Source organism: Notamacropus eugenii, chromosome 6 (assembly GCF_028372415.1).
Source record: "Notamacropus eugenii isolate mMacEug1 chromosome 6, mMacEug1.pri_v2, whole genome shotgun sequence".
Lineage (NCBI taxonomy): Eukaryota > Metazoa > Chordata > Mammalia > Diprotodontia > Macropodidae > Notamacropus > Notamacropus eugenii.
In genome coordinates, this window is record NC_092877.1 from 225,976,423 (window position 1) to 225,994,604 (window position 18,182).

At 35.2% G+C, this 18,182-nt stretch overlaps 1 protein-coding gene across 3 annotated transcripts in view; it reads right to left on the bottom strand.

The window, feature by feature from the left end:
* PCCA (propionyl-CoA carboxylase subunit alpha) overlaps positions 1-18,182 on the bottom strand; it is a 492,766-nt gene that overhangs the window by 217,614 nt on the left and 256,970 nt on the right. For all 3 annotated transcript variants that reach the window (XM_072622036.1, XM_072622038.1, XM_072622037.1), the window contains one exon: positions 5,661-5,771. In XM_072622036.1, coding sequence (XP_072478137.1) covers positions 5,661-5,771 — 111 coding nt within the window. The remainder of the gene's footprint in view (positions 1-5,660; positions 5,772-18,182) is intronic.

The following is an 18,182-nucleotide window of genomic DNA, read 5'->3' on the forward strand; positions in this document are numbered from 1 at the left end:
CCAGGCCCCGTGCTTTATTCATTGTACCACCTAGATGCTCATCATTCAATTACAAATACAATATCTAAAACTTTAACTTTTTCTGCTACTCATTCTAATTTTCCTTTGAGAGACTTTCAACACTATCTTTCTTTTGAGGGCATTAAAAGTATTTTTGTCTTGCCTAGGTGTTTTCCCTTCTTTTAAAGAACACTTGCATATAGGCTTAAAAAATTCCTAGTCATTCCAGTTATTTTCTTTAAAAGTCCACTTTTTTAAAAACTGAAATCCTAGGACTATAATGAGCTGGGATAAACTGGAGTCTTTCTCAGAGAAGGGTTTTAAAGTTCCCCTTCCCTCTCCATTCTCCCCACTCTCTTACAATTTCATTCTACTAATGAAGGTATTAGATCTTGAGGGGGATGGTGATATGGGGACACAAGAGAGACAGCCACAGCCATCAAATCAAACTAGAAAAGTAAAAGAAAATAACAAGCATAAATAAGCAGCTATACAAATGACAGACAGACAGAAAAAGCTAGCAAACAGAACATGAAAAACTACTCCAAAGTCCTCAGACAAATCAGAAGGCAACCTAGATGGGAAACCTAGAGCTACCTGACAGCATCAACAGAACCAAAGCCACAGTGAAAATCCGAAGGTTCAGAACTTTAGTGAGTGCCAGACAGAGGCTTTCCATTCTTGGGTAAATGAAACAGAAAAAACAAAAAACCCTTCAAACAAGATAAACCAATTAGATCAGGTCCTGAAACCCAATGCAAAGGTAAACCAAAACCAAATCACAGTACAACAAGAAGGACCATTCTTCAAACCAGGTAAAACAGCATAAGTTCTAAGAAAGCTCACATCAAGCAGTTTTTCTTAAAGTGGGGGAAATTAAATACTGACTTGAGAGGTTTACTTTCAGAAATATGCATTGGACAAGCCATAATTCATTTCTCTCTTTTTTTTTAATTCAAAAAGTACCTGCAGGACTGCAATTATCATCAAGGCTTTACTAAAAAATATCAAAAGTTCTCTTTCCCTGGGGTAGAACCCAGGACATCATTGAGGAAAGACCCAAAGGCAGAAATAGAAAGTAGCTTTCATCCTTTCAACCAAAATTTTTGAAAACCTAACATCATTCTGCATCTTTATGGTTTAGTCAAAGGAAGAAACAGACCATGATCATTCAAGTAGATATCCTAGCCATGTTCTTTTTTCAACTGAATATAAGTGAAAAATTTATGGCCCTACAAACAAAAGGATAAACTGGGGACAGGCTAGGGGTAGAGGGGAGTAGTACAGATTTGAAACATACATAGCTGATAGTGTTGGGATAAGAAATTGATGGAGATCTATTTAGTGGGGCACATGTGATTAGAAAATTCTAGAAACAAGAACTATGAATGGAAGCTTTCTGGGGGGGAGAGGGGGAGGAAGGAGGGGCAGGGAGAGGGAGAAAGGGAGAGAAAGAACATAAATTTGCCTTATGGGAAAGAAAATTTCTCTTTCTTGGGTCTTTTTTTTAAAATTTATTTATTTAACCTTTAATATTCATTGTCACAAAATTTTGGGTTCCAAATTTTCTCCCCACTTGCCCCCTCCCGCCACCCCAAAACACCAAACATTCTAATTGCCCCTATCACCAATCTGCCCTCTCTTCTATCATCCCTCCCTTCCCTTGTCCCCAGCTTCTCTTCTGTCTTGTAGGGCCAGATAATTTCCTGTACCCCATTACCTGTATTTCTTATTTCCTAGTAGCAAGAACAATACTCAACAGCTGTTCCTAAAACTTTGAGTTCTAACTTCTCTTCATCCCACCCTCCCCACCCACTCCCTTTGGGAAGGCAAGCAATTCAATATAGGCCATATCTCTGTAGTTTTGCAAATGACTTCCATAAGAGTCATGTAGTGTAAGACTAACTATATTTCCTTCCATCTTATCCTGCCCTCCATTGCTTCTGTTCTCTCTTTTGGTCCTGTCCCTCCCCAAGAGTGTTGACTTCAAATTGCTCCCTCCTCCCATTGCCTTCCCTTCCACTATCTGCCCCACCCTGCTTATCCCCTTCTCCCCCACTTTCCTGTATTGTAAGATAGGTTTTCATACGAAAATGAGTGTGCATTTTATTCCTTCCTTCAGTCGAATGTGATGAGAGTAAACTTCATGGTTTTCTCTCACCTCCCCTCTTTTTCCCTCCACTAAAAAGTCTTTTTCTTGCCTCTTTTATGAGAGATAATTTGCCCCATTCCATTTCTCCCTTTCTCCTCCCAGTACATTTCTCTCTCACCCCTTAATTTCTTTTTTTTTCAAGATATGATCCCATCCTATTCCATTCACTCTGTGCTGTGTGTGTGTGTGTGTGTGTGTGTGTGTGTGTGTGTAATCCCACCCACTACCCAGATACTGAAAAGTTTCAAGAGTTACAAATATTGTCTTTCCATGTAGGAATGGAAACAGTTCAACTTTAGTAAGTCCCTTGTGACTTCTCTTTGCTGTTTACCTTTTCATACTTCTCTTCATTCTTGTGTTTAAAAGTCAAATTTTCTTTTCAGCTCTGGTCTTTTCATCAAGAATGCTTGAAAGTCCTTGATTTCATTGAAAGACCATTTTTTCCCCTGAAGTATTATACTCAGTTTTGCTGGGTAGGTGATTCTTACTTTTAGTCCTAGTTCCTTTGACTTCTGGAATATCCTATTCCATGCCCTTCAATCCCTTAATAGAGAAGCTGCTAGATCTTGTGTTATCCTGATTGTATTTCCACAATACTTGAATTGTTTCTTTCTAGCTGCTTGCAATATTTTCTCCTTGACTTGGAACTCTGGAATTTGGCCACAATGTTCCTAGGAGTTTCTCTTTTTGGGTCTCTTTCAGGAGGTGATCTGTGGATTCCTTGAATACTTATTTTGCCCTCTGGTTCTAGAATCTCAGGGCAGGTTTCCTGGATAATTTCATGAAAGATGATGTCTAGGGTCTTTTTTTGATCATGGCTTTCAGGTAGTCCTATAATTTTTAAATTGTCTCTCCTGGATCTATTTTCCAGTTCAGTTGTTTTTCCAATGAGATATTTCACATTATCTTCCATTTTTCCATTCTTTTGGTTTTGTTTTGTGATTTCTTGCTTTCTCATAAAGTCATTAGCCTCCATCTGTTCCATTCTAATTTTGAAAGAACTATTTTCTTCAGTGAGCTTTTGAACCTCCTTTTCCATTTGGCTAATTCTGCCTTTTTAAAGTATTCTTCTCCTCATTGGCTTTTTGAACCTCTTTTGCCAGTTGAGTTAGCCTAGTTTTAAAGGTGTTATTTTCTTCAGCATTTTTTTGGGACTCCTTTAGCAAGGTGTTGACCTGCTTTTCATGCTTTTCTTGCATCTCTTTCATTTCTCTTCCCAGTTTTTCCTCTACCTCTCTAACTTGATTTTCAAAATCCTTTTTGAGCTCTTCCATGGCCTGAGCCCACTGAATATTTATTTTGGATGTTTGGGATACAGAAGCCTTGACTTCTATGTCTTTCCCTGATGGTAAGCATTGTTCTTCCTCATCAGAAAGGATGGGAGAAGATATCTGTTCACCAAGAAAGTAACCTTCTATGGTCTTATTTTTTTTTCCCTTTTCTGGGCATTTTCCCAGCCAGTGACTTGACCTCTGAGTTTCCTCTCCACACCCATCTGGTTTCCAGATCCAACCAGCTAGCCTTTAGGGGCTGAGATTCAAATGCTGCTTGCCAGCCTTAGGGCTTTTGGTGGGAGCGGAGCTGCTATTCAGTGTGAGATTAAGTTCAGGTGCTCAGGTGGGAGCAGGGCAGCCACACAGGGCTCATTTCCCTCAGGGGGTTTATGTGGAGACCTTCAACAATGGATCTGAGCTCCTGCCTGCTTTGGGAGCCCTTGTCTGCTGCCACCTCCTGTGCTGTCTCCCGAGGGGGCCTGAGTTATGGGGACACCCCACACCCCTCTCAGTGAGCCAAAAAGACTCTCTCACTGGCCTTTGGCACCTGTGGGTGGAGGGACCTGCGCTGCTGCTGGAAATTCTGTCCCTGAAGCCTGCTAGGATCCGCTCCTCTTGGTGCTGCTCAGCCAAGGTAGGGCTGGGCTCTGCTCTGGGTCCAGGGAGCAACGGACCTTTTTTGTCAGTTTTTGAGGTCTCTCTGGAACAGAAATCTCCTCCACTCCATTGTTCTGTGGCTTCTGCTGCTCCAGAATTTGTTGCGAGTTCTTCTTTACAGGTATTTTATGGGCTGTGGGTTCGGAGCTAGCATATGTGTGTCTTTCTACTCCACCATCTTGGCTCCTCCCCCTTTCTTGGGTCTTCTTGAGGGTGGTAATACCCATTTTAGGCAGCTAGCTGGTGCAGTGGACAAAGCACCAGTGCAGGAGTCGGGAGGACCTGAGATCAAATCTCACCTCAAACACTTGACACTCATTAGCTGTGTGACCTTGGGCAAGTCACTTAGCCCCAGTTGCCTCATCCTGGTTCATCTCCAGACATCCTGATGAATATCTGGTCACTAGATTGAGATGGCTCTGGAGGAGAAGTGAGGCTGGTGACCTGCACAGCCTTCCCTCACTCAAAACAAAGTCAAGTGCAAGTCATGTCATTATTTCTCTGATGGCATGGTCTTCTTCGACAACCAAAGACAAACACACAATACCTAGTTTACATTGAGGACTTTGCAGTGATGCCGAGCTCTCCACAAGTGAAACAAAATGGAAGAGCCCAGAATCATGATTCCACACTAGCAGTTAGGGGAGGCAAATGGCAGTCAGGAAAGGTTTTGTGTAGAAGTGGCATGTAAGCTGAGTTTTGAAGTAAATTACAGTTTCCAAAAAACAGAAGGAAGAAGGAAGTATATTCAAGGTGTAGGAGAAAGCCAGTGAGTGCAAAAGGTCCCAGGACAGGCTACAGAGCACTATGTATAAGAAACATCAAGAAGATTAGTTTGCCTAGACTGTAGTGTGTATGAATGGGGTCAATGAATAACAAGGATTCTGGAAAGGTAGGCTGGAACCAGACTGGGAAAACAGAAAAGAAGATTCCTGGATTCAAGGAACCTATGTTCTTGGGGAGGGGATATACAAAAAGTACACATATAAGGATATTCAAAAATGCACTGTATTCCAAAGTACATTGAAGACATTTTACTTTCCTAGTGTTTTAGTCTTATTTTTGAGAGCACCTATGATTTCAGTGATACATAAAAACTCCCTGTAAGAAGCCATTTCCACCCCCATACCCAGGCTGGGAAATCTAGCACTTGCTCTGAAACTTCAAAGTCAGAGATTCCCTGCAGCACTGAGGTTAAGTCACTCACCAAAGGTCACGTAGTCTTGAGAGAGTACAGGTAGCATTTGAACTCAGATTTTCATTTGGTAACCTGAGCTGTCTTTCTTTTCCTTTTGTTTTCTAACATTCCTAATGTGAATATGCAAGTAAATGGACACCTGATTTGACTATATACTATGCTAAATGTTATTTTTCCAATAAGCTAAATTTTAGAAATATGCTAAATGTTACTACGTAAAATGTTTCAAAATGCTAAATGTTACTTTTTAACTGAATATTATAAACTAACAAATGTTTTGACTAAAATTACATAACTTTTAAATGGAGAAAAAGTCATGACTTGCAAAAAATTATTTGGAAACAAGCAATATCTGAAAAATATTTCCATAAACACAAACCTTTGAAACCATCAGGATATACATCAGAGAGGAATTTTGTGTTAATGTCTCCCACAACAAAGCGTTTATGGTTGATCACTTCTCGAAGTAAAGCAATATTATGTGTAACACCTAAAAAGAAAATAGCATTAGAACAAATTAGAAGACTGTTACTCAGAGGAACATAACATTATCGTTTCTGAGAAATTAAATAATGTTATAGGCTAAAAGGAATTCTAGGAATTTACTTTCCTTCTCTCTCTGGACTCAGATATAAGTGTGAGTACTTACTTTCAAAGAATCAAGGTTGCCCTTTAGAAAATATAGTAAGTCCTTGCTATCTATCCCAATAATTTAGGGACTATGCCAAACAGGACATGAACTCATATTTCATTGAACACTGACAAACAAGAATACCCCCATCCACAGCAAAACATTTACAGCAGCTCTTTATGTGATGGCAAAGAACTAGAAACAAAGTAGATACCCATCAAATGAAGAACAGGTAAATAAATTGTGGCACATGAATAAATATCACTATGTTATAAAAAAATCACAAATATGATGAATATAGTTAAGTATAGAAAGAGTTGTATGACGTGATACAGAGTGAATTAAGGAGAGCCAAGAAAACAACATACAGTGACAAAAATATAAATATCAATAAAAGTCATTTTAAAAAATTAAAAGGGAATGCTGCAAAATTATAAGGAACAAGCATGGCTCCAATGAAGTGATATGAAAAAACACTTGTACCCTACCCAAAATGTGGTACACTGAACATATTTTCAGACTTTTTCAATATAGGAGTCAGTTTTGCTAAGTTTTTTTCTTTTTTTGTCTTTAAAAATATTTTTTGTTCTGTGAGATGGTTCTCAGGATGGGGTGGTGGAATTCTGGTGATGTAAAAAAACAAGACATCAATAAAAACTTATTTTAAAAAAGAAAAACTAAAATTGAAGACATGGTAAGTAACTCCTTACCAATTCTACCCTTCAGATCACCTCAATATTATCCTCCTTTCTCTTCTCATTAGCTCCATTCTTAAGGGATGAGGCAGTCTTCCTTGCCAATTCTAATTCTTGAAGAGACTTGGACATCACCTCCCAACTCTCAAGAAGCTTACTCATTCTATAATGTCCAACTCTATAAATTTCAACTGCTACTTACCCATTAGGTCCTTGGCTCTGTCCTACACATCTACCTAAATCTCACTTATCCTTTAAAAAAAACAATTGACTCTACCATCCCACTCAAAACAGTCTTCTAAATTTCTCTTACCTTTCACACACAGACTCTTTAAGAGGAGGGGAGGGGAGGGGAGAACTGACTCCACTAAATGCCTATACCTTCTAACCTACTAATTTCTAAAATCCTTGCAATATGGTTTAACTTATACAACTCCAGTGAAATAATTTTATTCTCTTTAAGGTTATCAGTGATCTATTGATCAATAAATTGCCTTTTCTCCATCATCATCCTTTATGACCTTTCTGTACCCTGACACTGCTGATAACTACTTCTTCCTCCTATAACTTCTCTGGGCACCTGTAATAACTATTGGCCCCCTCTCTTAAGTAGTTGACTGCTTCTCAGATATTCATATACATTATGCTTATTAACTGTGGGTAGTTGATAAACATTTATTAGGGACCAACTAATGTCATAAGCAATGCAGACTAAAGATAGGATCCATTCTAAGGGAGTTCCTAATATAACAGGGGAGACAATACGCAAACGACTATGTATAGAAAAGCCACAGAAGAGTATAAACTGGAGATAATCAACAGAGGAAAAGCAGTAGAATTAAGAAGCACTGATAAAAGCTTTCTGGAGAAAATGAGATTTTAGTTGAAGGGAATCAAGGAAGTAAGGAGGTAAAGATGAGGAAGAGAATTCCAAGCATGAAGCAGCCCATGAAAATGCTAAGAATCAAGAAATAGAGTAACTTGTGTAAAGTACAGCAGGAAGGCCAATGTCAATGAATTACAAAATATGTGGGAGAGTGTTAATTGTAAAAAGATTGAAAAGATATGAGGAAAGGCAGGCCATGAAAGTCTTTGAATGCCAAACAAAATGATTTAATATTTATTCCTCGAAGTGATAGGAAACCACTGTAGTTTAATGAAGAGGGGGTCACATGGTCAGATGTGTCCTTTAAAAAAGGAACATCACTTTTTACAATGAGTGGAATATAGACTGGAATGGAAAGAGACTTGTAACAGGGAGAATAACCAAAAAGCTAACTGAAGGAGATAATGAACAAAATTACATCTTGCTAAAAAGTACACTAGACAATGAAGTAAGACCAAGAGTAAATATATATGTACCAAATGGTACAGCATCAAAATTCTTAATGAAGAAGTTAAGTGAGATACAGGATAAAATAGACAATAAAAATATACTAGGAGGGAACCTCAACTGTCTCATCTATGAATTAGATAAATCTAACCAAAAAGGTAAACAAGAAAGAAGGAGGTGAATAGAATTTTAGAAAAGTTAGATATTGTAGAACTCAGAAGAAAACTAAATGGGGGGTAGAAAGGAAAATACATTTTTCTCAGCAGTAATGCCACTTACACAGAAATGACCATGTATAGGGCATAAGAACCTCACAAATACAGAAAGACAGAAATATTAAATGCATCCTTTTCATGTCATAATGCAAAAATATATGAAGTACAGTAGAAGTTTAGAATAAAAATTAATTGGAAATTAAATAATCTAATCCTATTGAATAAGTGGACAAAATAATAGAAATAATAATTTCATTTAAGAGAATGACAACAATGACACAATATACCAAAATTTTGGGGATGCTGCCAAAGCAGGACTTAGGGGAAAATGCATATCCTTAAATTCTTACATCAATAAAATGAGGAGCAGAGCAATGAATTGGGCATGCAACTAAAAATAAAGGGGGGGGGGAAGGAAGAAAGAAGAGAGAGAGAAAGAGAGATTGAGAGAGAAAATTAAAAATCCCCAACTAAACACCAAATGGGAAATCCTGAAAAACCAAAGGTGAGATAAATAAAATTCAAAATCAGAAAAACTACTGAGCTAATAAATAGAACTAGGAGCTGGGTTTTGAAAAAAGACAGACCCAATAAAATAGATAATCTCCGGTGAAGTTGATTAAAAAACAACAACAAGAAAACCAAATTACCACTATCAAAAATGAAAAGTGTGAATTTAACACCAATGAAAACTGAAGTAATTATTAGAAACTATTTTGCCCAAGTAAATGCCAGTAAATCTGACAACTGCATGCAAAAATCAATAAATACTTAAAAAAATATAAATCACCCAGATTAACAGAGGAGAAAATGGAATACTTAAATACCCACATCTTAGAAAAATAAATTGAATAAGCTATCAACGCACTCCCTAAGAAAAAATACTCAGGGCCAGATGGGTCAACAAGTGAATTCTATCAAAGATTTAAAGAATAATTAATCATGACACTGTATAAACTACTGGGTAACCTAGGTGAAGGATTCCTACCAAATTTCTTTTATGAAACAAATATGGTGCTGATATCTAAACCAGGAAGAGTGAAAACAGAGAAAGAAAACTACAAAGCAATTTCCCTAATGAATATGGTTGCATAAATTTTAAATAAAATGCTAGCAAGGAGATTACAACAATATATCACAAGGATCATAGGCTATGAGCAGGTGAGATTTATACCAGGAATACAGGGCTGGTTCAATATTAGGAAAACTATAAGCATAACTGACCATATCAGCAAGAAAAAAAACAAATCATATGATTATCTCAACATATGCATTAAAAGCCTTTGAAAAAATATGGCACCCCTTCCTATTAAAAATACTAGAGAGCATAGGAATAAACGGAACTTTTTAAAAAAATAATGAGTATCTATAAAACCATCATTAAGCATTATATGTAATAGGGATAAGCTAGATAAGCCTTCCCAGTAACATCTGGGGTGAAACAAGGATGCTCATTATCATGATTATTATTCAATACTGAACTAGAAAAGCTAGCTATAACAATAAAAGAAGAAAATGAAATGGAAGGAATTAGAATGGGCAATGAGGAAATAAAACTATCACTCTTTGCAGATAATAAGATACTATACTTAAAGAGTCCCAGAGAATCAACTGAAAATCTAGATGAATACTTAATAACTTCAGTGAAGTTTTAGGATATAAAATAAATGCACCTAAATCATCAACATTTCTATATATCACCAACAAAGTCCAGCAGGAAAAGGTAAAAAGAGAAATTGCATTAAAAAAAAACTACAGATAATATAAAATACTTGGGAATCTATCTGCTGAAACAAACCTAGGAAATATATGAACACAATTACAAAACACTTTTCCCACAAATTAAGCCTGTCTAAACAAATGAAAAAATATCAATTGCTCATGGATAAGGTCAGCCAACATAATAAAAATCACAACTTACATAAATTAATTTACTTATTTAGTGTCATACCAATTAAACTACCAAAAATTATTTTATAGAGACAGAAAAACAACAAAATTCATCTGAAAGAAAAAAAAGGTCAAAAATATCAAGGATATTAATTTGAAAAAAAATGTGAAGGAAAATGGCTTAGTTGTACCAGATCTCAAATTGTATTATAAAGCTGTAATTATCAAAAAAATCTGGTACTGCTTAAGAAATAAATAGATCAATAGAATAGATTAGGTACAACAGACACAATAGTAAATGACCAATGTAATCTAGCACTTGCTAAACTCAAAGACCCCAGCTGTTGGGACATGAACTCACTATTTAACAAAACCTGCTGGGAAAAATGGAAAACCGTAAGAAACTATGTATACACCAACATCTTACACTATCTGCCAAAATGAGGACAAAATGGGTACTTAATATAGACCTAAAGGATGATACCATAAGCAAATTAGGACAGTGTGAAATAATTTACCTTTCTGATCTATGGAGAAGAAAAGATTTTATGAACAAGAGATAGAGATTATTATAAAATATAAACTGGATAATTTTAATTACATCAAATTAAAAAAATTTTGCACAAACAAAACCAATGCAACCAAATTCAGAGGGAGAGCAGAAGAAAGATCTCATTTCTCAATTATACAGAGAACTGAGTCAGCAATATTTTCACTTTTTTTTTTTTATAGCTTTTCTCTTTTGGTCTCTTTCTTCTTTCACAACATGACTAATATGGAAATGTTTTACATGATCACACATATATACCATATCAAATTGTTTACTATCTTGGTGAGAGGGGAAGAAATGGAGGGAGAAAAGTTTGGAACTTGAAATTTAAAAAAAAAATGAATGCTAAAATCTGTCTTTACATATAATTAGAAAAAATAAAATACTTTTTTTGAAAAAAGAAAATACCTTTTAAAAATGCCCTATATCTTTTCTTGGGAACACAAGGAAATAACCTGTCTACCCTGAACTAATTCTAAAACTTTAACCCAGATAAAAATGGACAGACTAATGCAAAGAACCAGTTAAAGAATGAACTCTAGAAACACCAGATGACCATTATAGAAATCTACATCAACACTACTGTTGTATAATGATCTACCATTGATAATGTGCTGTAATTTCTCTCAGTAAAGTGAGAAGGTGACCAATAATATAACCATGGCTACGTGAATCCCTGACCATGGTAGATAAATTTCTAAGTTAACTACTTCAAATGAGCTTAAGAACTGAGAATGTGGTTGCAACTGCCCTAAGTAACCTCTCTGAATCATACGTATACCCACATTTCTTTTTTCATCCTATCAAATAGATATACAATTTGGAAGGAGAGATGTCCTAAAACAGCTATGTCCTGAGCTACAGAGGGTGATATTAGCTTGGCCTACAAATGCCACATCATTCCATTGTCTACATTAAGGGAAAACTTCACATCCTCTTGACAGAAACCTATTAAACTGATGCTACAGAAATTAAATTTTTATTTAATTAAATTTTTTATGCTACAGAATAACTATGAAGAAAGAACAATTTATTAATAACAATAAATTTCATTTATCCTGTATTCTGAGACACTTGTACAAATTTAAAACAGGTTTTTAAGGCCCAGAAGTTGAGATGAAAAAAACTCATGAAACTTTACAATTTTAAAAAAGAATCATTTCAATTATGAATTGGAACATATCTTTGGGACCTGTTACTAGATAAAGTAATGACAATATCAGTTCTGTTAGATAATCTCATTTGAAAAAGTGTTAAATGAAAATAGGTGATTAAAAAAACTCAACTTACAATCTACTTCACTATTAAACATTAAAAAATACATAGAATCATATTAACTACAATAATTAAAATAATAATTAATATAATAATAATGTCACATGAAATTTAATATTATAGTCAGATAAAGGAAATGACAAAAGATTAACAAATTAACATATGTTGTAAACAAAAGAATCAATTCTATATACAAAAAAATTTTTTAAATAAAAAACAAATCTAAACTATTTTCTAATTTAGTAATACAAGATGTAACATTATAGTCATAGAAAAAGTGGAAACCTAGTAAACAGATTCAGTTTAGGAAAGTACACATTAACCCTAAACATAGCAACCGGCTCTTTCCCTCATTTCTCATTCGTTATTTATTACAGACCTTCTAATAAACAAATAAACAAATAGATAACACATATTAGAGGCAGTAAGGTGTTGCAGCGGACAGAGCAGTGCACCCAGAATTAGGAAGACTTGAATTCAAATCTGGCTTCAGACACTTACTAGCTATTTGATTGGGTAATTCACTAAACCTCTGTCTGCCTTGGTATTCTCCTCTGCAAAATGGATATGACAGCACATTTTTCTCAGAGTTGTTTAAAGAATCAAATAACACATGCAAAATGCTTTGAAAACCTAAAAGCATTATGTAAATATTATAATTATTACAATATTTTCCAATTCCTTTCTTCACATCATTTTAAACCATCTCTAACCTTCATTGCTAAATTTCTGATAAAATGTTTTCTACAGCAATTCTGACAGTCTAACTTTAATACTACAGAAGTATTTCAAATTAATCAGATTAGAGAGACAACTGAGGCCACAATCAAAACACAACAAAAACCATATAATATAAAGAAATAATCATTATTTTTCAAGGCACTATTTTTAGAAATCTTAATTCTTAACGGAATATCTTATCTTGGTGAAGTTATCTTTTCAAAAAGTGAATAAAAGATTTACATTTGTTTGAATTAGCCTCTTAGTTGCATAGCACAGTATGTCTATGAAGGCACTAAATTTTCTAAATTTCTATTCTAGTCCTAAACTTTTTTCATATTTCTTTTGGTTTAATTTATCTGGATCTGATACGCGTATATTGAGCTCCCACATTGTCATAGTGATGCCGTTTATTTTTTCCTCTTATTTAGCTTTTCCTTTAAGAAGTTAGCTATCATGATATTTAATGCATATATGTATTAAATACTGCTATTAATTCACTGTCTATACTACCTTTAGCATAATATTTTTCTATTTCTCTCTTTAAATAAAGTCTATTTTTGCTTTTGCCTTGGTGGAGATCATGATTGTGATACTTGCTTTCCTGAATTCATTAAGGCATGATAGATATTCCCCTTTAATTTAACTCTTAGATTTAACAGCTAAGAGATTAATTAGTAATCTTCTAACGAACAGTTTTATGAGGAAGGAAGATTGCACAGGGTTAAGAAGAGTCAATGGGATGTGAAAAAGTAAGGAAGGAAGAACACAAGGTGCTCAAGTAAAGGATTCTTACAGGTGGAGTGGATAAAGGCTTTCAAGTACTGTTATAGAATCAAAGAATTTTAGAGTTAAAAATAACTTCAGCCAATCTAGTTCAACCTCTTCATATTACAAATGAAGAAACAAGCATCATCACAGATAATTCAAAATATAAAGTTAGATTTTGCCACATAATGGTCATAGGCATCAAAATGGTTAAGAATTATTTGTCTATTCTGATTATGTAATTTATATTGTTAAATTTCATATTCTAAATAATGGAATATTAGGGCAAGTCATTCAATATAACTGAATACAAAAATCCCTACATCTCAGATACCAAGGAGTCATTTCAGTAGCAAAATAAATATAAGGTCCTTCACACTTATCACTTGAAAAATAATTTTAAAATATAATGAAGGAAAATAGTGATTTTCATTTTTCTAAATGATGTTTCAAGAATGCATTTGAAATCTAAAATGAGCATCCCTTTTAGTGTTCTCTGACACTGATAAAACATAAAATGTAAAAAACTACTGTATGAAACTAGATCTTGTCATGGCTCCCCCCCACCCCAAACTACTTTAAGGTCCATGCTGAAACTTAATGGCTGATGAAAGAGACTGGATCTTGGTATCTTAACTGATACTGCCCACCAAAGGACTGAAATAAAAAGTAATCTTATAGTAATGCATTCTCAACCAATAAGCAACGGACTAAACTCAAAACTATTAAATTCTCAAAACATGGATGAAACTTGGCAAATCAAGGTATTTATTAAAGAAGGGATTTAAAGGAATCTTGAAATTTATATTTCTATATGGCTTCCATTTCAAATTTCTGCCAAGAAATCACACTGGTTAAGATAATGAAATGGATGACAGAAGTACTTTTTAAAAGTAACTTTATATCTTCACTAAATGTCTTAATCATTCTCATAAAAAATTTGCCACCTTAAACATTCAGGAGCTTAGAAGTTTTATATTTGCAATTTAACATGACCTCTGTCAAAGTTCACGAGGTTTCCATCTGTGTGTGAATAATTGCCAGACTGAAGAAATGAGGAACTCAAGACTGGCTTGCTTCTGACTACCTGCTGCTTCCAAAACACTGACCAGACATGAGCTCCACATACTCATAGGATCAAACAGAGGCCACCAGGCACTGATTATTTCATGTGAACTTAGAAACTAAATTAAACGAAATTATATCTTTGCTGTAATGTTTCTTTTTCTCAACTAAAACTGGCAATCATTCAGAGGGAAAATAATCATGTTTAGATATTCAAACAACTACAAGAGAAAAGACATTGAACTAGGATTAATTTTATATCCTTCATTATTCAGTTGTTCACGTCTTTACCTCTCCAAGAGTTAAGACACTTAAGATATTAAGAATTAAGATATAACTATGAATATTAATTGCAGCTGTGATTCTTTCTAAATTACTTATTATAACTTTATTTTCTTTCCTATACATTAAAAATTTTAAACGTTTATTAAGTCTGAAGTTTTATGTCACAAACTTTAAATTTACCTTTGTAACAGCATTTCTAAAAGAAAAAGTAATTCAGAAAAAGGATGATGATACAACTTGTACATTAAGAATACAATTTTCACAAGTGTTTTACAACTTTAATGAAATACTTTTATGAACAGTGGATTACATCCATTATAAAATGGATTTTTTAGTAAATATTTCTTTTTTCTTTTTTTTTTATTTTATTTATTTTCAGCGTTCCACAATCACAATCATACAACCTAGATTTTTCTATCCCTTCCCCTCCCCTCCTCCCATTTTATATAGGTTCTAGACACACATACATTCCTGTTAAATACATTTTCACCATGGTCATGATGTATAGAAGAATTAAAATGAATGGGAGTAATCATATAACAAACCAAAATGTAATACAAAAGAAAATGATCTGCTACATTCTGCGACTGAATTCCATAGTTCTTTCTCTGCATGTGGAAGGTATTTTGTCCTAAAAGACCATTGGGAATTTTTTAAGTCCTTGCATTGCAGTGAAGTTCTAAGTCTACCAGAAAAAACTCTCGCACACTGTGGTTGTTGCTGTGCACAAAGTTATCCTGGTTTTGTTCCTTTTGTTCACCCTCAGATCATGTAAGTCTTTCCAGGACTCTCTGAAGTCTTCCTGTTCATCGTTTCTCATAGCACAATAGTATTCCATTACATTCATATACTACAACTTGTTCAGTCATCCCCTAATTGATGGGCATCCCCTCCTTTTCCAGTTCTTGGCCACCACAAAGAGCTGGTATAGATATTTTTGCACATGTGGGACCCTTTCCCGTTTTTAGGATCTCTTGGGGATAGAGTCCTAGAAGCAATATTGCTGGGTCAGAGGGTCTTAGTAGATATTTCAAAGGAAGCACAACACTCCATCATTTCAGGAACACCAAGTTTGTTTCTACAAGGTCATCATAGAGGTATGGGGAATGATGACCAAAGTTTGTGAAATTTGGTATGCCCTACCCACTGTTCAAAAAACACTACCATGTGAAAATATTGGATGCTTTTACTGATACTTAAATTTTAAATTGTGTAAAAATTACTTTAAATGAACAGTATATAGTAGTCAATGTATAACAAAATGGATGGGATATTATAATAATAAAACTGTTTAATGTCATATTGAAAGAAGGATATTTTCATTACAAATACTTATTGACACCAAACATATTCAGTGTTGATTAGCCCTTTACAATATTAACATCTGTCAGCTTGACATATGCAAACAAAAATCTGCATTTACATGTGTATACACCTAATTGGAGTCCTACAAGCCACTTCATAAACAAACAATTTAATGCTTAACTTCTTGTGAGTTTAATTATGTTCAATTTAATGAAAAGAACTTCTTTGCATAATTATTGATGGCTAAAAGTAAACTGCTGCAAGATTAAACAAAGATCTACTGCTTTACTGCAGGTAGACTTTGCATATTATAAATCTTAAGGGTCAAAAGTCTATTTAAATTTGAACTTTCAGTTTAAAGTTATGATTTTCAACATTATGTTAATATGTTAGCATTGATATACTTCAGCTATCTCAAATTCTGTGTATTGGTAGAGGAATTATAAAAAACTGACTGCATCGACTACATATGAGCTATTTTCTAAATGCAAGGTTTCACAAACAATTTAGGAAAATAAACAGAAGAAAAGGTGATAAATGGTATTTCATTTTAAAAAATTATTTGTAAAGTATATGTTTTCTGATAAACACTGTTTTAATTTATTTAATAAGTACTCTATATCTTGTGTTTAGGGGTTTTCATAAATTAGCAACATCATGAATATTATATGGCTCTACTTAAAATTAATCCTTTAATTTCACTAGTTGGTAACTCTAAGTGTAATTCAGCTTTTGTAGGTTACCATCACCTGGAAAAATAACTACAGATTAAAAATAGATATAGTTTACTGCTGGAGACTAAGTTTTGCCCCCTCAAGGATACATGACCTTGAGTGTTCTATCACCAAGAAAAAGTTGTTTTCATTCCCTTTGGGTTTTGCAAGAAAGAAAAACAAGATGCTTCCATATTCCTAATTAATAAATGAGGAAATGTAATAGAAATAGTTCAGTATTTTAGGAAGAAATAAGATAAATTAAAGTTATTAATAAGACAACCAGGATGAAAGGGCCAAAATGTTAGAGCAGAGACAGCCCATAAAATACCTGTAAAGAAGAACTCCCAACAAAATCTGGAGTAGCAGAAGCCACAGAACAATGGAGTGGAGGAGATTTCTGTTCCAGAGAGACCTCAAAAACCGACGCGAAATGGCCGTCGCACACGGGACCCGGAGCAGAGCCCAGCCCTGCCTTGGCCGAGCAGCACCAAGAGGAGCGGATCCTAGAAGGCTTCAGGGACAGAATCTCCACTGGCCATGCAGGTCCCTCCACCCACAGGCACCAAAGGTCAGTGAGAGGGTTTTTTCGGCTCCCCGAGAGGGGAGCAGGATGTCTCCATAACTAAGGCCCCCTTGGGAGGCAACAGAGGAGGTGGCAGCAGACAGGGGCTCCCAAAGCAGGCAGGAGCTCAGATCCATTGTTGAAGGTTTCTGCATTAACCCGCTGAGGGAACTAAGTCCAGTATGGCAGCCTTGCCCCCACATGAGCACCTGAACTTAATCTCACACTGAATAGCAGCCCTGCCCTCCCAAAAGCCCTGAGGCTGGGAAGCAGCATTTGAATCTCAGCCCCTAAGTGCTAGCTGGGCTAGCTGGGTGGATCTGGAAGCCAGATGGGTGTGGAGAGGAAACTCAGAGGTCAAGTAACTGGGTGGGAAAATGCCCAGAAAAGGGAAAAGAAATAAGACCACAGAAGGTTACTTTCTTGGTGAACAGATATCTTCTCCCATCCTTTCTGATGAGGAAGAACAATGCTTACCATCAGGGAAAGACATAGAAGTCAAGGCTTCTGTATCCCAAACATCCAAAATAAATATTCAGTGGGCTCAGGTCATGGAAAAGCTCAGAAAGGATTTTGAAAATCAAGTTAGAGAGGTGGAGGAAAAACTGGGAAGAGAAATGAGAGACATGCAAGTAAAGCATGAAAAACAAGTAAACACCCTGCTAAAGGAGACCCCAAAAAAATGGTGAAGAAAATAACAACTTGAAAAGTAGGCTAACTCAATTGGCAAAAGAGGTTCAAAAAGCCAATGAGGAGAAGAATGCTTTCAAAATCAGAATTAGCCAAATGGAAAAGGAGGTTCAAAAGCTCACTGAAGAAAATAGTTCTTTCAAAATTAGAATGGAACAGATGGAGGCTAATGACTTTAGGAGAAACCAAGAAATCACAAAA